Raw genomic sequence first — 21,214 nt, 5'->3', positions numbered from 1 at the left:
CCAACAAAAAAAACCTTGACTGTGAATTCCTCTCCTTCACATCCAGTAAAGTCTTTCAAAGGAGGATTTACAGTCACAGACCTTATCTGGCTTGGAGAGCTGCCAGGCTGATCTCTGCAGAACTTGGCAAGGAGTCTCGGAGAGTCACGAACCAATGAAGCGAACTAATTGTCTCCTGCAAACTCCACTCCCCTTTCGCTCCTATTTTATCTCCTCTGGGAGGGGCCATTCACTGTCCATCTGTGGCCTTCCTCCCTGTTCTTTAGCTCTTCCCTTCGTCTGGACAATCTGTGCATGCACACACTGGGAACTGGCTCCAGGTGTTCTTCTGCCTCACTGATGTCTGACTCCGAAGGAAGCTGATAACTGTCAGACGGCCCTGGCTCCCTCTCTGCCTCCGACACAGAGCCCTCCTCGGAGCCTTCCCCAGACTCCAGGACTAGCCCAGGTTCCTCCACGACCTCCGCACTGTCTGAATCTGCTGCAAACTTCACAAGCCACCACAACAATCAGTCAGCCTAATACAGTGGTCACCAAAGATCCTGCTTTGTGCCCCATAGCCACAAGGACTCCCTTTAGCTGAGATTACTGATATAGAGCATGATCCTTTTCAATGTCCATTGAAGAGAATATTTGTAGCTCAGGGTTGAACTGTGAGATTCTTGGTGCTCTGTGAGCTTGGTTGATTTGACTGCAGATGTTTCACTGCCCAACTAGGTTATATCATCAGTTCCAGAAGGAACAACAACAACGCTCAGCTTCTTCCAGGCCTCTTTGGGATGAGGACTCATCCAGGGTATGGCACTTCGGACAATGTGTGAATAGATTCACACATTCCTTTCCTCTCTAGGTCACCAGTAAGCTAGAGTTCAGGAATGTGTGAATAGGTTCAAGAAGAGCCGAGGTGGCGCAGTGGTTAGGGTGCAGTACTGCAGGCCACTTCAGCTGACTGTTATCTGCAGTTCAGCGGTTCTAATCTCACCAGCTCAAGGTTGACTCAGTCTTCCATCCTTCCGAGGTGGGTGAAATGAGGACCCGGATTGTTGGGGGCGATATGCTGACTCTGTAAACCGCTTAGAGAGGGCTGTGAAAGCACTATGAAGCGGTATATAAGTCTAACTGCTATTGCTATTGCTATAGGTTCACACATTCCTTTCCTCTGTAGGTCACCAGTAAGGAAGAGTCAGAGGTAATCGTCTCATTCATATTTTAGCCCAGTGTTTCTCAACCTTGGCAACTTGAAGATGTCCGGACTTCAACTCCCAGAATTCCCCAGCCAGCGAATCAACACATTTCTATACACGAAACGAAAAGCAAAGTCCTTCAAATAAGTCGGTTGCAACTTACATACACCTCCCCATGATCGATCACATAGAAGTTGTCGCCTTCATCACCTACAGGGGAACAGAAAGACAAATCAGAGCCGAGGTGGCGCAGTAGGTAGAGTGCAGTACCGCAGGCCACTTCAGCTGACTGCTATCTGCAGTTCAGCGGTTCAAATCTCACCGGCTCAGGGTTGACTCAGCCTTCCATCCTTCCGAGGTGGGTAAAATGAGGACCCAAACTGTGGGGGCAATATGCTGACTCTGTAAACAGCTTAGAGAGGGCTGAAAGCCCTATGAAGCGGTATATAAGTCTAACTGCTATTGCTATTGCTATTAAGAGTGTGGTTTTGTACCAGCTTTGGAAATACTGGAGTCAGAGAAAGCTAAGTGGGAATATATTAATTAAGCTTTATAAAACCCTAAGTAAGGTGACACCTGGAATACCGCAACCAATTTTGGTCACCGTGCTACAGAAAAAGATGTTGAGAAGTTCAGAGAAGAGCAACAAAGATGAGCAAAGGGCTGGGGACTTAAAGCTAGGAAGAACGGCTGCAGGTGCGGCGGCTCAGTGGCTAAGAAGCTGAGCTTGTCGATCAGAAAGGTTGGCAGTTCGGCGGTTCGAATCCCTAGCACCGCGTAAAGTGAGCTCCCGTGACTTGTCCCAGCTTCTGCCAATCTAGCAGTTCGAAAGCAGGTAAAAAATGCAAGTAGAAAAATAGGAACCACCTTTGGTGGGAAGGTTAAGTGTTCCATGCGCCTTTGGCATTGAGTCATGCCGGCCACATGACCACGGAGACGTCTTCAGACAGCGCTGGCTCTTCGGCTTTGAAACGGAGATGAGCACCGCCCCCTAGAGTCGGGAACGACTAGCACAGATGTATATGCAAGGGGAACCTTTATCTTTTTAGAAGTAAATGATCTGAGCATGGAGAACATTGATGTGTCCTCCCAACCAGTGGAGCTCACCTTGTTGGATGACAGTCTCTCCAGCAATGTGGGTGACGGGGAACATGGCGTCAAATATGTCACTGCAAAGAGAAAAATAGAAGCAGAAGTTTAGTGCGGGAGATTAAAGTTGTGCTAAACCACGAAGTGGTTAACCTTTCTGGAGTAGGTCTACCAAAGAAGCACCAGAAATTCCAATTTTTATTATAAGGTTGCAGAGATAGCCCTGGATTTACAACAGTTCATTTGAAAGTTACAACAGCACTGAACAAAGAAACTGATTATCGTTTTTTATACTTAACGAAAGCCACAGCATAATGATGACGGTCGTAGGAGTTATGACTCATAATTATGACGGCCGCCGTGCCCCGGGGTCACGTGATCCCCTTGCGAACTTCTGACCAGCCAAGTCAACGGGGAAGGCAGATTCTCTTCCACAATCGTGTGACTCACTTAGCAATGGCATGGTTCCCTTAACAACGGTGGCCAGAAAGGTCGTAAAATGGGGCAAAATGCTCTTAACCACCGTCTCACTTAGCAACAGATGTGTTGGCTCGGTTGTGGTCATAAGTCAAGGACTGTCTGTATTTTAACACGGAGAAGAATAAGAGAAAAGAATATGTGTTTTTTGTCTTTTTTTAAAAAATGAATATTTTTTTTAATGTTCTTGTCTAGTTTTGTTTAAACTGTTCTCTGTTCATTTTTTTCTCTCTCTTTTTTAGATTTGGTAGTTTTTATCTTCCGAATAAAATAAAAAAGTGGGGTGCGGGAGAAAGAAAAAGAGAGAGGAATAAGAAAAAAGAGTTAAGGGAGAAATTTCCCCAAATATTTGCAGCAGGTCAACGGATGTTGGAAGACGAAACGGTGAGGGCAAAACCAACTGCATCCAGTGACAAATTGACCACAAAAATATTACGAGTTCTGTCCTGACACAACACCCATGAATAAATAAAATAACATTCACAATGATTCTATAACCTATTTGTACAACAGCACATTTCTCTCCTTCTCTCATCCTCCCTCTCTCTTTCTCTCTCCCTCCCTCTTTCTCTCTGTCTCTCTGCCTCTCTCTCTCTCTCTGTCTCTCTTTGTCTCTCTCTCTTTCTCTTTGGCTGTCTCTCTGTTTATGTCTCTGTCCCTCTTTCTCTCTCTGTCTCTCTCCCTTCCTCATCTCTCTGTCTCTGTCTGTCTCTTTGACTGTCTGTCTGTCTCTGTCTCTCTTTGTCTCTCTCTCTCTCCCTTCCTCTCTCTGTCTCTTTGACTCTCTCTCTCTCTCTCTCTCTCTCTGGCTGTCTCTCTGGCTGTCTCTCTGGCTGTCTCTCTGTCTCTGTCCCTCTTTCTCTCTCTGTCTCTCTCCCTTCCTCATCTCTCTGTCTCTGTCTGTCTCTTTGACTGTCTGTCTGTCTCTGTCCCTCTTTCTCTCTCTGTCTCTCTCCCTCATCTCTCTGTCTCTGTCTGTCTCTTTGGCTGTCTCTCTGTCTCTGTCCCTCTTTCTCTGTCTCTCTCCCTTCCTCATCTCTCTGTCTCTGTCTGTCTCTTTGACTGTCTGTCTGTCTCTGTCCCTCTTTCTCTCTCTGTCTCTCTCCCTTCCTCATCTCTCTGTCTCTGTCTGTCTCTTTGACTGTCTGTCTGTCTCTGTCCCTCTTTCTCTCTCTGTCTCTCTCCCTCATCTCTCTGTCTCTGTCTGTCTCTTTGGCTGTCTCTCTGTCTCTGTCCCTCTTTCTCTCTCTGTCTCTCTCCCTTCCTCATCTCTCTGTCTCTGTCTGTCTCTTTGACTGTCTGTCTGTCTCTGTCCCTCTTTCTCTCTCTGTCTCTCTCCCTCATCTCTCTGTCTCTGTCTGTCTCTTTGGCTGTCTCTCTGTCTCTGTCCCTCTTTCTCTCTCTGTCTCTCTCCCTTCCTCATCTCTCTGTATCTGTCTGTCTCTTTGACTGTCTGTCTGTCTCTGTCTCTCTTTGTCTCTCTCTCTCTCCCTTCCTCTCTCTGTCTCTTTGACTCTCTCTCTCTCTCTCTCTCTCTCTCTCTCGCTGTCTCTCTGTCTCTGTCCCTCTTTCTCTCTCTGTCTCTCTCTCTGTCTCCCCCTCTCTCTCTGTCTCTTTGGCTGTCTCTCTGTCTCTGTCTCTGTCTCTGTCTCTCTCTCTCTCTCTCTCTCTCTGGCTGTCTCTCTGTCTCTGTCCCTCTTTCTCTCTCTCTCTCTCTCTGTCTCTCTCCCTTCCTTTATCTCTCTGCCTCTCTCTGTCTCTGTCTCTTTGGCTGTCTGTCTCTCTCTGCCTCTGTCTCTCTTTGTCTCTCTCTCCCTCTATCTCTCTGTCTCTCTCTGTGTCTCTCTCTGTCTGTCTCTCTCTGTATGTGTGTGTGTGTATGTGTGTGACATGGGCGAGGAGAACAAAGACGTTTTGAAAAAGATTCACCCAAACACAGGGAGGTCAGCGTGTAACCTATGGCAATTTTTCCTCCCATATATGGGAAAAGTCGCAAAAATCCCATTATTAGCTTATTTCCTGTCCAGCAGTTCCAAAATCCACTCAAGCCTTGATTCTAGGAAACACCCGGTCATAAATTTAAACCTAAAGCCATTATCTTTATTCCTGAGGAGTTATCGTATCAGCGGACGGGCTCAGAGTGATTCACGAACAGATGCGCCCGAGAGACCGGGAAAAGAGAAGGAGGAGTTGGAAGGGACTTTGGAGGTCTTCTAGTCCAACCCCCCGGAGAACCGGTTGCTAACATTTTTTCAATCCCATCCCTGTAAACAGGGTTATTGTAGTCTCTCCCCTCGCCCTTCCCTCCTTGCTGAGGACGATGGGAGGCAACATCCTGAGCAACCACAATGACAAGTTCAGGGGGGAAAAAACCACCCCAGGAAAAGTGTTTCCAATCTTCAACCCGATGGCAAATTTTCCTCTTGGCCAGAAAATGATTTCTTGGCCAAGACAAGCTGAGGTTAAAAAAGGTTTCCTAAAGTCCGAAAAGTTCCTGAATGAGGCCTTTTAACAGGCCGCGGGCTTAGAAATCAATTCCCGAATCCTTCTGAAAGGATCTGTAGTTTCAGAGGAAACTTTGGTCTAACTTTCATAAAGAGAAAAAGAAAGGTGGGAACAGGTGATATATTTAGCTTGGGAGAAAAGGGGAAAAAGTAAAGGTTCTCCTTGCACGTACGTGCTAGTCGTTCCTGACTCTAGGGGGCAGTGCTCATCTCCATTTCAAAGCCGAAGAGCCAGCGCTGTCCTAAAATGTCTCCGTGGTCATGTGGCCGGCATGACTCAACGCTGAAGGCGCACGGAAAGCTGTTCCCTTCCCACCAAAGGTGGTTCCTATTTTTCTACTTGCATTTTTTAACGTGCTTTCGAACTGCTAGGTTGGCAGAAGCTGGGACAAGTCACGGGAGCTCACTCTGTTAGGCGGTGCTAGGGATTCAAACCGCCGAACTGCCGACCTTTCTGATTGACAAGCTCAGCGTCTTGGCCACTGAGCCACCGCATCAAAGCCCATCACAAATTCATTAGTTAAGGACCATCCTAAACTGTGGACGACGGCTCGGGAGAAGAAACAGGTGCCTGGCATTTCCCTTGCTCCGTTAAATTTGTGTTACTCGAGACAAAAATGCATCACAACGCCCACAACCGGACCCAACACATTTCACGGCTGAGGCTGTTATTTCTTCTCTTGATCAACTGCCCCGGTTCTCCTAAGCGGAAGAACTTTGGCGCTGTCAGTGGAGGCCACATCAAAGAAAGTTTGAAATATAGCAAGAGCCACATCACTTAGTCTTATATACCGCTTCACAGTGCTTTACGGCCCTCTCTAAGCGGTTTACAGAGCCAGCCTCTTGCCCCCCAACAATCTGGGTCCTCATTTTACCCACCTCGGAAGGATGGAAGGCTGAGTCGACCTGGAGCCAGCCAGGATCGAACTCCTGGCAGTGGGCAGAGTCAGCCTGCAATATTCTAATCATTGTGCCACCATTGCAAGGAAGGAAGAGAAGGGAAAGGAGGAAGGAAGGAAGGAAGGAAGGGAGGGAGGGGGGAGGGAGGGAGGAAGGAAGGGAGAGAGGAAGCGAGGGAGGGAAGGGAAAGGAGGAAGGAAGGAAGGAAGGAAGGAAGGAAGGAAGGAAGGAAGGAAGGAAGATAGCAATAGACATATACCACTTCACAGTGCTTTTCACAGCCCTCTCTAAGCGGTTTGCAGAGCCAGCCTCTTGCCCCCCAGAAATATGGGTCCTCATTTTACCCACCTTGGAAGGATGGAAGGCTGAATCTACCTTGAGCCGGTCAGGATTGAACTGTTGGCTGTGGGCAGAGCCTGCTATACTACATTCTAACGATTGTACCACCAAGGAAGGAAGGGAGGGAGGGAGAATGGAATAGCAATAGCGCTTAGACTTATATACTGCTCACAGTGGTTTCACACCCCTCTCTAAGCGGTTTACAGAGTCAGTCTATTGCCCCCAACAATCTGGGTCCTCATTTTACCCGCCTCTGAAGGATGGAAGGCTGAGTCCACCTTGAGCTGGTCAGAATTGAACTGTTGGCTATGGGAATGCAGAGTTAGCCTGCAACACTGCATTGTAACAATTGCACCACTATCGCTGGCTTACTACCTTCCTTCCTTCCTTCTTTCCTTCCTTCCGATTAGAATGCAGTATTGCAGGGTGATTATGCTCACAGCCTGGAGTTCGATCCTAACCAGCTCAAGGTCAACTCAAGGGCTGTGAAGCAGTATATAAGTCTATTGCTATCTTCCTTCCTTCCTTCCTTCCTTCCTTCCTTCCTTCCTTCCTTCCATGGTGCACAGTGGTTAGAACTCAGTATTGCAGGCTAATTCTGCTGACTCTGCCCACTGCCAGCAGTTTGAGCCTGACTGGTTTCAGATTGACTCAGCTTTCCATCCTTCCGAGGTGGGTAAAATGAGGACCCAGATTGTTGGGGGTAAGAGGCTGACTCTGTAAACCGCTTAGAGAGGGCTGTAAAGCCCTGTAAAGCAGTATATAAGTCTGCTAAGAAGGCAGGAAGGAAGGAAGGAAAATGGGAAGGAAGGAAGTGTTTAGTGCAGAATTTCAGGCTGACTCTGCCCGCAACCACCAGTTCGATCCTGAAAGGCTCAAGGTTGACTCAGCCTTCCTTCCTTCCGAGGTGGGTAAAATGAGGACCCAGATTGTTGGGGGGAAAGAGGCTGACTCTGTAAACCGCTTAGAGAGGGCTGTGAAAGCACTGTGAAGCGATATCTGAGTCTAAGGGCTATTGCTATGAGTGTTAAAGCACGCGGTACATTTTGAGGTTCGTCGTGATAAATCTAAGCTTCTAAATTGGAGTTGGGGGGGGGAGACAACAACCTTCATGTAAGGGGAAGCTCGGCGTTAAACCGATAAGAGAATAAAGCGGGAGAATTTGTTCAGACACGAACGCTTTGCTGATGGGATAATTGGTGGGGCGAGGGAGCTCAGCTGCCTTCTCTAAGAAAATCACATTTGATTCCCCCCCTCCCCAAAAGGAAAAGTAGTAGAGATCAAAGGGAAATTGCAAGTTTTAACAGGCCTAAAGAGAACTGAACTTTCACTCAAAGGCGCTAACTTTATGAGTTGCATTCATGCATTACCCGAAAACATGGCTTGTTCAAGGCATGTGTTGCTTTCAGAGACTTATAAGGCCACCAAAACGGATGGACTCATGGTTGGATTACCACATATTAAAAAGCAGAGACATCACCCTGCCAACAAAAGTGTGCACAGTTAAGGCTATGGTATTCCCAGTTGCAATGGCTGTGAAAGTTGGACCATAAGGAAGGCTGAGCGCCAAAGAATGGAGGCCTTTGAACTCTGGTGCTGGAGAAGAAGACTCCTGCATTGAGTCCCTTGGACTGCAAGGCCATCCAACCAGTCAGTCCTAGAGGAGATTAACCCTGTCTGCTCTTTAGAAGGCCAGATCCTGAAGAGGAAACTCAAAAGACTTTGGCCACCTAATGAGAAGGAAGGACTCCCTGGAGAAGAGCCTCATGCTGGGAAGGATGGAGGGCAAAAGAAGAAGGATTATAAGGCCATCCAACCGGTCAGTCCTAGAGGAGATCAACCCTGGCTGCTCTTTAGAAGGCGAGATCCTGAAGAGGAAACTCAAAGACTTTGGCCACCTGATGAGAAGGAAGGACTCCCTGGAGAAGAGCCTCATGCTGGGAACGATGGAGGTCAAAAGAAGAAGGACTGCAAGGCCATCCAACCGGTCAGTCCCAGAGGAGATCAACCCTGGCTGCTCTTGAGAAGGCCAGATCCTGAAGAGGAAACTCAAAGACTTTGGCCACCTGATGAGGAGGAAGGACTCCCTGGAGAAGAGCCTCATGCTGGGAACGATGGAGGGCAGAAGAAGAAGGACTGCAAGACCATCCAACTGGTCAGTCCTAGAGGAGATCAACCCTGGCTGCTCTTGAGAAGGCCAGATCCTGAAGAGGAAACTCAAAGACTTTGGCCACCAAATGAGAAGGAAGGACTCCCTGGAGAAGAGCCTCATGCTGGGAACGATGGAGGGCAGAAGAAGAAGGAATGCAAGGCCATCCAACGGGTCAGTCCTACAGGAGATCAACCCTGGCTGCTCTTTAGAAGGCCAGATCCTGAAGAGGAAACTCAAAGACTTTGGCCACCTGATGAGAAGGAAGAAGGACTCCCTGGAGAAGAGCCTCATGCTGGGAACGATGGAGGGTAAAAGAAGAAGGGGACGGCAGAGAAGGAGGTGGCTGGACGAAGTCACCGAAGCAGTCAGCGTGAGCTTCAATGGACTCCAGAGGTTGGTAGAGGACAGGAAGGCCTGGAGGAACGTGGTCCATGGGGTTGCAATGAATCGGACACGACTTTGCAACTAACAACATAGGACATACCCCATTCCAAAGAAACAGTTAATAAACTGTTATTAGGACTTATTGTTGCATTAATGATTTACTATTCATTAATGCATTTAATGAAAAGAAGGACTAGGGGAGACATGATAGCAGTCTTCCAATATCTCAGGGGCTGCCCCAAAGAAGAGGGAGTCAAGCTATTCTCCAAAGCACCTGAAGGCAGAACAAGAAGCAATGGGTGGAAACTAATCAAGGAGAGAAGCAATTTAGAACTAAGGAGAAATTTCCTGACAGAACAATTAATCAGTGGAACAGAAGTTGCCTACAGAAGTTGTGAATGCCCCAACACTGGAAATCTTTAAAAAGATGTTGGATAACCATTTATCTGAAGTGGTGTAGGGTTTCCTGCCTAGGCAGGGGGTTGGACTAGAAGACCTCCAAGGTCCCAACTCTGTTATTCTCTTCTCTATTCTATTCTATTCCTTTCCATTCCATATCTCTATTCTGTTCTGTTCCGTTCCATTCTAATATTTAAAGAATTTCCTCCACTTTTCTGCGTATCAAAGATCAATGTATAAAAATGGGAAAAGGGGGAGAATCTGACACAGTTGTCTTTCTCGCTTTTTCACAAAAGGTTGATGTGGGGTGCTTATGGTTCACGCGCAAACTCGGCTCCGGCCGACCGTCCTTTACAGGCCAAAGTCAACTTGGACGAAGTCTTCTGAGCTGAAAATATCCCCGTGAATCATTTCCTTCAAAAGTCACTTCTAGAATCTCAGTTTCCGCCTCGCAACAATCGGGCTCTTATTGCCGAGTTAATCACTTTCTATATTTCTCTCCCTCTCTCGGCATGACGGCCTTCTGAGAGGCTTCCTTTACTGTAAGTAGTCTGCGGTCACAATGGGAGGTGGGACCTTGGCGTGACCCGCGCAGAGATTGTATTCGGATTAACCCATTCTGGAAGGAGAGAAGTGTCCTCGTGGGAATTGTTCCTTCGTTGCCAGCCGGGTCGCAGAGAGCCGTAATCGCTTTGAAAGCCCTATATGGCTTGAGTCTTTGAGTTATTCCCCAGGATATTTTCTTTTTCTCGGTTTTTATTTCCCGGTTTCTTTCTTTTGTTCGGTTTTTATTTCACCCCGATTGCTTTGCAAGTAAGCCGAGGTGGCGAATGTCTTAAGAGCAATAGCACTTAAGACTTATATACCGCTTCCGGATGCTGTTACTTTCTCACTGTGGGAAGTTATCATCCAGCCCTCTCCCAGAAAAATGAAATATCCTAGGAGATATTGAAAAGGCAGAATATTTCTCTGGATGTGAAAAGAAACATGTTTTAAAAGACAGAATAGTTGCCTGTAGCTTCCTGCCCATCCCCACTGTTAATGGGCCATTGAGAAGGCCAAGCTAGTCCCTTTTACATAACAAAGACTCCTCCACTGCAGCCCCAGAGGGGATGGGAGTAAAGGCATGATAATATTGGCCCTTTACTCAACTGACCACATGGAATCTGAGAACTCATCCATACCTGGATTCAAAACACAGCCTAGAGAGTTGCCCCTGCATGGCCCCATGGGAGTCTGACAACCAATCAGAATACATTACTTACACAGGAACAGGAAACAGAGAGGTGGGACTGAACGGGGTATAAAAAGCCTAGCAAGCCCCTCCCTCAGCCCTTCTCTTCTCCTCCACCAACATTGAAGCATGTGATCACCTTTTCTGTTCAGGGCTCAAGCCAAGTGGTCCTGTCCACCAATAAACCATCTTTCCAAGCAGCCTCCATGTCTCCAGTGTCTTTTTCCCCACTTGGAGCCGAACCCAGAAGGACATTTCTTTCATCATCACCAAAGGTGGTTCCTATTTTTCTACTTGCATTTTTTACGTGCTTTCGAACTGCTAGGTTGGCAGAAGCTTGGGACAAGTCACGGGAGCTCCCTCGGCTAGGCGGCGCGAGGGATTCGAACCTTCGAACTGCCGAACTTTCATTACCCAACTAGATAACATCATCAGTGCTAGAAGGGAGTGAGGTTTGTGGAGGGAAGTTTTTTTTAAAAAAATATAACACTAGTTAAAACGAGGCCGTAAGTTGTCGGTTCCAAAGAAAATGTCTGTTGCTAGTGTGGTCTTTCTTCCTAGAGGATTCAGTTGTGTTTTCACAGCTGGCAGCAGAACTGACCTTTTTCCTACTTCCTTCCTTTCTCACTCCACACCCCATCACTCTTGTCGCTCTTAAAGTGCCACCTATAGCCCTCCCCAGGCTCCAGGAAAGCCTCAGGAGGGGGAGGAGGAGGAGGAGGAGGAGGAGGAGGAGGAGGAGGAGGAGGAGGAGGAGGAAGGGAAGGATTGTGAGGTCCTTGGTGCTCTCTGAGCTTCAGGGTTTTCTTGCAGGCGTTTCATGACCCAACTATGGAACATTATCAGTGCTAGAAAGGAATGGGGTTCGTGGAGTGCAGGAGGAGGAGGAGGAGGAGGAGGAGGAGGAGGAAGGGAAGGATTGTGAGGTCCTTGGTGCTTTCTGAGCTTCAGGGTTTTCTTGCAGGCGTTTCATGACCCAACTATGGAACATTATCAGTGCTAGAAAGGAATGGGGTTCGTGGAGTGCAGGAGGAGGAGGAGGAGGAGGAGGAGGAGGAGGAGGAGGAGGAGGAGGAGGAGGAGGAAGGGAAGGATTGTGAGGTCCTTGGTGCTTTCTGAGCTTCAGGGTTTTCTTGCAGGTGTCTCATGACCCAACTATGGAACATTATCAGTGCTAGAAAGGAATGGGGTTCATGGAGTGCAGGAGGATGAGGAGGAGGAGGAGGAGGAGGATGAGGAGGAGGATTGTGACTTCCTTGATGCTCTCTGAGCTTGATGGTTTTCTTGCAGGCGTCTCATGACCCAACTATGGAACATTATCAGTGCTAGAAAGGAATGGGGTTCGTGGAGTGCTGCAAGAGGAGGAGGAGGAGGAGGAAGGAATGGGGTTCGTGGAATACAGGAGGGGGGAGGAGGAAGATTATTGTGGGGTCCTTGGTGCTCTCTGAGCTTGGCTGTTTTCTTGCAGGCGTTTCATGGCCCAACTACGTAACATCATCAGTGCTAGAAGGGAGTGGAGTTTGCAGGGGGTGGGTGGGGAGGAGGAGGAGGAGGACGGTGACTGTGGGTTCCTTAGTGATTTCTGACCTTGATTTTTTTCTTGAAGACATTTCCTTACCCAACTAGGTGACATTATCGGTGCCAGATTGGGAAGGGGCGCACTGATGGTGTTACCTAGTTGGGTAACGAAACGTCTGCAGGAAAACCATCAAGCTCAGAGAACACCGAGCCCCCCCCCCCCCAAACCTCTATGAAATGTGGAAATCTCCCAATCCAATCCTCTGCCCATCGGAGGGAATCTTCATCCCGGTCAGCACAAAATACCGTCCACATTGTGGCTCACGGGCCATGTTCGTTTTAACCACAAGGGCGTGGCGCAACCACGGGCGGCTGGCCTGGCGCGCCATACGAACCCCGCAAGCGTGCCAATTGGCACTGTGCATTTTATAGACTTGTGCCTGGCTCACAACAGCATCAAAAGAGGCAACTATAAATGGCTTCCCTGTGGGGTCTAAGTTAAGCTTTGTCAGGAAGGCTTGGTGGCTGAGTGCTAAGCCCAAAATTATGGTTTTTCAAACCACACGGCGGGATCGGCATTCACCCCAAACTAAACAAGGTTCAGGAGGGTTGAGCGCAATGCCTGGACCCAGAGAGTGGCCAGGGCGCCAGTATTATAACCTTATTTTATCCTACACAAGCATTCTAGGTAGTTAATTTTCTCCTGTTCTGACTGAGGCTTCCCAAGAGCACGAAGCAAACTGTGACAAAAAAACCCTTTTATTAATGGACTGTGAATTCTGCTCCTTCACATCCAGCAAAGTCTTTCAAGGGAGGATTTACAGTCACAGACCTTATCTGGTTTGGAGAGCGGCCAGGTCGATCTCTGCAAAACCTGGCAAGGAGTCTCGGAGAGTCACGAACCAATTAAGCGAACTAATTGTCCCCTGCAAACTCCACTCCCCTTTTGCTCCTCTTTTATTTCCTCTGGGAGGGGCCATTCACCGTCCACCTGTGGTCTTACTCCCAAGTCGACCCCTGTTCTTTAGCTGTTCCCTTCCTCTGGCAACTCTGCGCATGCGCACACTGGGAACAGGCTCCAGCTGTTCTTCTGCCCCACTGATGTCTGACTCCGAAGGCAGCTGATAACTGGCATACGGCCCTGGCCCCCTCTCTGCCTCCGACACAGAGCCCTCCTCAGAGCCTTTCCCAGACTCCAGGACTGGCCCATCTTCCTTCCCAACCTCCTCACTGTCCGAATCTGCTACCAGCTCCACTGGCGCAGTGCGTCCCTGAGCGAACCAGCAATAGTAGCAGCCGGAACCCACCTCTGGTGACAAGAGGTGACATCTGTTATTCGAGGGGCTGCCCCAAAGAAGAGGCAGTCAAGCTATTCTCCAAGACACTTGAGAGCAAGATAAGAAGCAATGGGCGGAAACTAATCAAGGAGAGAAGCAACTTAGAACTAAGGAGAAACTTCCTGACAGTGAGAACAATTAACCAGTGGAACCACTTGCCTCCAGAAGTTGTGAAAGCTCCAACACTGGAAGTTCTTAAGAAGATGTTGGAGAGCCATTTGTCTAGGTGTAAGGTTTCCTGCCTAAGAAGGGGGTTGGGCTAGAAGACCTCTAAGCTCCCTTCCAACTCTGTTATTCTGTTCTGTTCTCCCTCTGACCCCAATCTGTGAGAAGCCAGCTCAAAGTTCCAGGCCAAAATCTAGTTCTTAGGGCCACGAATCTCCTCCTCCTCCTCCTCCTCCTCTCCTACATTCAAGGGGACAGTTAGGCTTCCCATCTGTTTTAGCCATGTTCTCCAGCCTCCATCTGGAAGAAGCACATGCAGGCAGGCATGCTTCTAGCCCAGTTCCCCTGGGGGAGACCACTACTAATCCGAATGCCTGGTGTGTCTGCAGAAGAAAATGCCTTGTGTGTCGCGGGGAGGAGGAAGGAGAAGAGTTGAAGAGCAGATGATCTGGTAGGAAAAAAAGGCCACCGCTCCCAATGTTAAAAACAGAACGAGGCAGAGCCAAACAGCTGCAGGAATGCCGAGCGAAGAGCACATTTCCCCAGATGTGTGACTTCAAGCGGCCTTCTTCGTTGCCACCTGCTGTAGATCTCTCCCTCTGCCTTCGTTGGGTGATTAGTCTAGCTATATTTGTTCCGTAACAGATATCCTGGCACTCTGGGTAGCCGGAGGAGGAGGAAGAAGAGGATACAATGGCTGGACCATCCAAAGGGCAATTTTAGGTCCTGTCAGCCTCTGCTTTGCTGGTGCTTCGGCTGCCATCGAAACGGAGAGGGGGGGCATGGTATTTGGGAGGGGACTACTAATTGTGCTGGAGGAAGATTCTGGCGTTTCTGCTGCCTGTCTTACTGCGCATGCGGAGGAGGTTTCCCGCCAAGGCCAACGGCACCGACATTCCATCTGGGTGATGCCTTTCGAAGTTATCTCACACCTGACACTTGGGAGAATTATGAGTGGACTGTGACTGGGATGCCAAGGGGTGGGGAATGGGTTATTCTATATATCATTTGCTTTCGCGCCTAAATAATCAGTCTTCGCTTTGCTACGCTTCTGATCATTTATAATTAGTAAAAGTACACTTGATTTCTATCAATGGAGTCTCGTGGTTTTCTTTCCTGATTATCCAATGAAGGAGTGCTGACAGGGCCACTCAGAGAGTCCCTTGGGCTGCCCAATCGTGTCCTGTTGTCTAGTTGTTGTTGTTTGTTTTCAAAAACAAACACAACACATAAAATCTTCCTTCTTTACATACCGTAGAAAGTGTATCAGTTGGTTACAAAAGGCTTCCGTGCATCTCTTCCACAGTGATCAAACATAATTCCTATTAATTTAAGTATTTTAACTCAGATATTTATATCTGTTACCATCATCATACCTCCATTTTCATTTGACTATAATTGTTTAAATGTCCTTCATCATAAAATATACCAATTTAATACATAACCACATACAGGCATTTCATTTAATATTTCTGAAATCCTCTCATAGCACCGAATCCTTATGTCCTATTCTAGCTAAAGATCCATAATATTTAATAGCAAACTTTTCTAATCTTTCCAAATAACTGTTGGTCGTCTAGTTGTTGAGCAGCTCAGCAAGGTGAGAAGCCTGGATGAAATCTCTCCAAAGCAAAACTGGAATCGGAGCAAGTCTAAGCGATCAATGGTACTGGCAGTGGTCCTTGACTTACGACCACAATTGAGAACCCCACATTTCCGCGGCTGTGAGACATAGGTCTCACTTATAGGTGGGCTTCAACTCCCAGAATTCTCCAGTTGGCTGAGGAACGGTATCCGGTGCTCCGGGCAGGCTCCGGTACGCCTGTACCGGGGCGTGCCGCCCTGCAACCCACCACTGATATATAGATAGATAGATAGATAGATAGATAGATAGATAGATAGATAGATAGATAGATAGATAGATAGATAGAGTTAGATAGATAGATAGATAGATAGATAGATAGATAGATAGATAGATAGATAGATATAAAAAGTTAAAACGTTCACTCTGTGTAGCTTTGCTTACCATCCCATGCACTTATTTTGTATTTTCCCCACCCTATTTTTTTCTCTTTTCACCCTCCCTCTCTTCTCTACTTTATTCCTTCCTTCTCTCCTTTCCCTTTCTTTCTTCCCTTGCCTCTCCTCTACTCCCTCTTCCCCCTCTGAACCTCTCTCCTTCTCTTTCTATCCCTTCCCTCCTTCCTCTCCTTTCCTCTTCCTTCCTCCTCTCCTTTCCTTCTTCCCTTCCCTCTCCCCTACCCCTCTCTTCCTCTTCCCCCTCTGACCCTCTCTCCTTCTCTTTCTATCCTTTCCCTCCTTCTCTCCTTTCCTCTTCCTTCCTCCTCTCCTTTCCCTTCTTCCCTTACCTCTCCCCTACCCCTCTTCCTCTCCCCCCTCCTACCCTCTTTTCTTCTCTTTCTAACCCTTCCCTCCTCTCTCCTTTCCTCCTCTCCTTCTCCTTTCCTTCTTCCCTTGCCTCTCCCCTACTCCTCTCTTCCTCTTCCCTCTCCTACCCTCTCTCCTTCTCTTTCTATCCCTACTCCTCTCTTCCTCTTCCCCCTCCAACCCTCTCTCCTTCTCTTTCTATCCCTTCCCTCCTTCTCTCCTTTCCTCTTCCTTCCTCCCTTCCTTTCCCTTTCCTTCTTCCCTTGCCTCTCCCCTACCCCTCTCTTCCTCTTCCCTCTCCTACCCTCTCTCCTTCTCTTTCTATCCCTTCCCTCCTTTTTCTCCTTTCCTCTTCCTTCTTTCTCTCCCCTTTCCTCTCTTCTCCTGCTTTCTTCCTTCCTTTTCCGTTGTTGTGGTTATCTCTTTTCAACTCTCACCTGGTGTATTTTCGGGATGGTATTCCCCCCAGACCCTGTTATAATCTTATGCTTATCCTTTCAGCCCCTCAAATATTGGAAGACTTGCTATCCTGCCTCTCCTGGTCCTTCTCTTCACTAGACTAGCCATGACACAAGAGAGCTTTGTGCACAAATTAATAAAAATAAATAAAGTCATTTTTTTGTTGTCAAAAAAAGGAGAGCTACATGGATCTCATGTGCCTGTTCTCACCAGCGCTGCTGTTTAGGATTGTCTGTATTTCTGATCTTCATAACAGCGGTCTAAAAGAGTTTCCCCCCGTGTGTTTGGAGTTTATGACTGTGGGTCTCCAAATGCATTTTTGTGTTTCTTTTTTCAAACAAAAAAAAAATATTCTAACAATATAAGCATGATCTTGGATACAGTGACACCAGCTGGCAAGGAGTAAAATGGTCACTCTCTCGGATGACCAGTTAGTCCCTCCTTACTAACATGGTCGTTAAGTGAACCTGGCTTCCCCAATTGATTTTTCAATGGTCAGAAGGACACCAACGGTCATACCACTGCAAACGGTCATAAATCTGAGTCAATTTGGATCGCATGAGCCACTGGGGGAATGCTGCAATGGTTGTGGGGGAAATGGTCATAAGATCATTTTTTTTCAGTGCCGTTGTTAACTTGAAGGGTCACTAAAGAGCCGAGGTGGCGCAGTGGTTAGAGTGCAGGACTGCAGGCTACTTCAGCTGACTGCTAACTGCAGTTCGGCAGTTCAAATCTCATTGGCTTAAGGTCGACTCAGCCTTCCATCCTTCCGAGGTGGGTGAAATGAGGACCCAGATTGTTGGGGGCAAGAGGCTGACTCGGTAAACCACTTAGAGAGGGCTGTAAAGTGCTAAGTGGGAAGGAAGGAAGGAAGGAAGGAAGGAAGGAAGGAAGGAAGGAAGAAAGAAAGAAGGAAAGAAGGAAGGAAGGAAGGAAGGAAGGAAGGCATGGTGGCACAGTGATTAGAATGCAGTATTGCAGAGTGACTCTGCCCATTGCCAGGAGTTCGATCCTGACCGGCTCAAGGTTGACTGAGCCTTCCATCCTTCCAAGGTGGGTAAAATGAGGACCCAGATTGTTGGGGGCAAAAGGCCGACTCTGTAAACCACTTAGAGAGGGCTGTAAAGTGGTATATAAGTCTAAGCACTATCGCTCCTTCCTTCCTTCCTTCCTTCCGCTTGCCTGCCTGCCTGCCTGCCTGCCTTTCCTTTTCTTTCCTTCCTTCCTTCCTTCCTTCCATTGTGCGCAGTGGTTAGAATTCAGTATTGCAGGTTAATTCTGCTGACGGCCCATTGCCAGCAGTTCGATCCCGACCAGCTCCAGGTTGACTCAGCCTTCCATCCTTTTGAGATGGGTAAAATGTGGACCTAGATTGTTGGGGGCAATAGGCTGACTCTGTAAAATGCTTAGAGGGGGCTGCGAAGCACTATGAAGCAGTATATAAGTCTATTGCTATCTTCCTTCCTTCCTTCCTTCCTTTCTTCCTTGGTGCGCAGTGGTTAGAATTCAGTATTGCAGGCTAATTCTGCTGACTCTGCCCACTGCCAGCAGTTCAATTCTGACTGGCTCAAGGTTGACTGAGCCTTCGGTCCTTCGGAGGTGGGTAAAATGAGGACCCAGATTGTTGGGGGCAAATGGGCTGACTCTGTAAACCTCTTAGAGAGGGCTGCAAAAGCATTACAAAGCGGTATATAAGTGTAAGTGCCATTGCTATTGCTAAATGAACTGTTGTAAATCAAGGGCGACCGGTGCAAATAGTCCCTTCCTTCCCAAGAGACGGACGTCTGTCTAAAACATGACAAAGCTGGGATTACTAAATGCTTAAAATATTCTATTACCGCCCGTCTCTGTTCTGCATGGGGCAGCTGAGAAACCCTAACGCAACAGATCCATCCAGCTGTTGTGGCCAAATCAAAGGCCACCTTTGTTTCTGGAAACCTTAGAAACGGTTACTTTTTTGCAAAGATGAGTCTTAACCAGCTGTTTCACACAACACAAAGTCCCCCCCCCTCGCCACAAAAAAAAATGAAGGCAACCAGGTTCTTCCAAAATAAATCCGCTAATGTAAACCAGCAGCTGGATCGACTGAATTAAATGTAAAAACTCATTGCCCTTTAAAAAAAAAAAAAAAAGCACGATTTTTAGAAAGTTTTGGACGGGTGAAAACAATTGAGAGGTGAAGCATAGGATCAAATGTTCATTACGGAGAGAAAACACTCTCGGGGGAAGAGTTTTGAGGCAATCCACGTTTTGGCTGGAAACCGATCTGGATATTCGATACCCATCATCAGTTTTTGAAGGGAGTGGGGTTTACAGAGAAGAAGAGGAGGAGGAGGAGGAGGAGGAGGAGGTGGTGGTGGAGGAAGAGGAGGAGGTGAGGTCAGTGCTTTCTGAGCTTGGTTGTTGTTTTGCTGATGTTTCATTACCCAACAAGGTTACATTATCAGTCCTAGAAGGGAGTGAGGTTTGCGGAGAGGAGGAGGAAGAGAAGGAGGAGAAGGGGGAGGAAGAGGAGGAGGTGAGGTCCTTGGTGCTCTCTGAGCTTGGTAGTTTTCTTGCATGTTTCATTATCCAGTTAGATAATATCTTCAGTGCTAGAAGGGAGTGGGGTTGTGGAGAGGAGGAAGAGGAGGAGGAGGAGGAGGAGGAGGAGGAGGAGGAGGAGGAAGAGGAGGAGGTGAGGTCCTTAGTGCTCTCTGAGCTTGGTAGTTTTTTTTGCATGTTTCATTATCCAGTTAGATAATATCTTCAGTGCTGGAAGGGAGTGGGGTTATGGAGAAGAAGAGGAGGAGGAGGAGGAGGAGGAGGAGGAGGAGGAGGAGGAGGAGGAGGAGGAGGAGGAGGAGGAGGAGGAGGATTGAGGGGTCCTTGTTGCATTCTGAGCTTGGTAGTTTTTTTGCATGTTTCATTATCCAGTTAGATAATATCATCGGTGCTAGAAGGGAGTGGGGTTGTGGAGAGGAGGAAGAGGAGGAGGAGGGGAGAAGGATGAAGAGGAGGAAAACGGCTGTGAGGTCCTTGGTGCTCTCTGAGCTTGGTAGTTTTCTTGCATGTTTCATTACCCAGCTAGATAATATCATCGGTGCTAGAAGGGAGTGGGGTTATGGAAAAGAGGAGGAGGAGGAGGAGGAGGAGGAGGAGGAGGAGGAGGAGGAGGAGGAGGAGGAGGAGGAAGAGGAGGAGGTGAGGTCCTTAGTGCTCTCTGAGCTTGGTAGTTTTTTTGCATGTTTCATTATCCAGTTAGATAATATCTTCAGTGCTGGAAGGGAGTGGGGTTATGGAGAAGAAGAGGAGGAGGAGGAGGAGGAGGAGGAGGAGGAGGAGGAGGAGGAGGAGGAGGAGGAGGAGGAGGAGGAGGAGGAGGAGGAGGAGGAGGAGGAGGAGGATTGAGGGGTCCTTGTTGCATTCTGAGCTTGGTAGTTTTTTTGCATGTTTCATTATCCAGTTAGATAATATCTTCGGTGCTGGAAGGGAGTGGGGTTATGGAGAAGAGGAGGAGGAGGAGGAGGAGGAGGAGGAGGAGGAGGAGGAGGAGGAGGAGGAGGAGGAGGAGGAGGAGGAGGAGGAGGAGGAGGAGGAGGAGGAGGAGGAGGAGGAGAATTGAGGGGTCCTTGTGCATTCTGAGCTTGGTAGTTTTCTTGCATGTTTCATTACCCAGCTAGATAATATCATCGGTGCTAGAAGGGAGTGGGGTTATGGAGAGGAGGGGGGATAGGAGGACTATGAGGTCCTTGGTGCTCTCTAAGCTTGATTATTTTCTTGCAGATGTTTCATGACCAAACTAGGGCATCAGACTAACATCCCAGATCCCATCCTACCTTCTCTCATTGTCATCAAGGTGAGCGAAGAGGACGTTCTTGGAGATGGCCTTGGCCAAGGCTGTCATAGTCTTATAGTCCTTTGGAATAACCTGGAATGGAAAAGGGAGGAGCAGAAGCCAAAATTAGGTGCGAGCAGAACTCCAGGTGATTAGTAAGAGGTCAGCAAAGACTCCTGGTGTAACCGTTGTAGGAGAGCCACTTTCATGTGTAACGGCCAGAAACCAGGACTCTTTTCCGAATAACGTTTCCGACTATGAGCCACGGTAGCACAGTGGTTAGAGTGCAGTACTGCAGGCCGCTTCTGCTGACTGCCGGCTGCCTGCAATTTGAGTATCTCACCAGGCTCAAGATTGACTCAGCCTTCTATCCTTCCGAGGTGGGTAAAATGAGGACCCAGATTGTTGGGGGCAACAGGCTGACTCTGTAAACCTCTTTGAGAGGTTAAACCGCTTAGAAGGGGCTGTAAAGCAGTATCTAAGTCGAAGTGCTATTACTACCTTCCTTCCTTCCTTCCTTCCTTTCCTTCCTTCCATTGTGCGCAGTGGTTAGAATTCAGAATTGCAGGCTAATTCTGCAGGCTCTGTCCACTGCCAGCAGTTCAATTCTGACTGGCTCAAGGTTGACTCAGCCTTCCGTCCTTCTGAGATGGGTAAAATGAGGACCCAGATTGTTGGGGGCAAGAGGCTGACTCTGCAAACCGCTTAGAGAGGGCTGTAAAGCGGTATCTATGTCGAAGTGCTATTCCTTCCTTCCTTCCTTCCTTCCTTCCCACTGCCAGGGCTTAGAATGCAGCATTGCAGTCTAACTCTGCCCACTGCCAGGAGTTCGATCCTGACCGGCTCCAGGTTGACTCAGCCTCCCGTC

General features: G+C 48.1%; 1 protein-coding gene across 1 annotated transcript in view; it reads right to left on the bottom strand.

Moving 5' to 3' along the window:
* Positions 1-1,235: 1,235 nt before the first annotated feature.
* PRKAR1B (protein kinase cAMP-dependent type I regulatory subunit beta) overlaps positions 1,236-21,214 on the bottom strand; it is a 44,621-nt gene continuing 24,642 nt past the window's right edge. Inside the window, exons 4-6 of the mRNA XM_032230911.1 lie at positions 20,348-20,439; positions 2,292-2,353; positions 1,236-1,394 (exon numbers count right to left, since the gene is read on the bottom strand). Of these exons, the coding sequence (XP_032086802.1) occupies positions 1,324-1,394; positions 2,292-2,353; positions 20,348-20,439 (225 nt within the window). The 3' untranslated portion in view covers positions 1,236-1,323. The remainder of the gene's footprint in view (positions 1,395-2,291; positions 2,354-20,347; positions 20,440-21,214) is intronic.

The sequence above is a fragment of the Thamnophis elegans genome, chromosome 14 (genome assembly GCF_009769535.1).
Source record: "Thamnophis elegans isolate rThaEle1 chromosome 14, rThaEle1.pri, whole genome shotgun sequence".
Lineage (NCBI taxonomy): Eukaryota > Metazoa > Chordata > Lepidosauria > Squamata > Colubridae > Thamnophis > Thamnophis elegans.
Note: the sequence above shows the minus strand (reverse complement) of the source record. Positions and strands in the feature narration are given on the sequence as shown.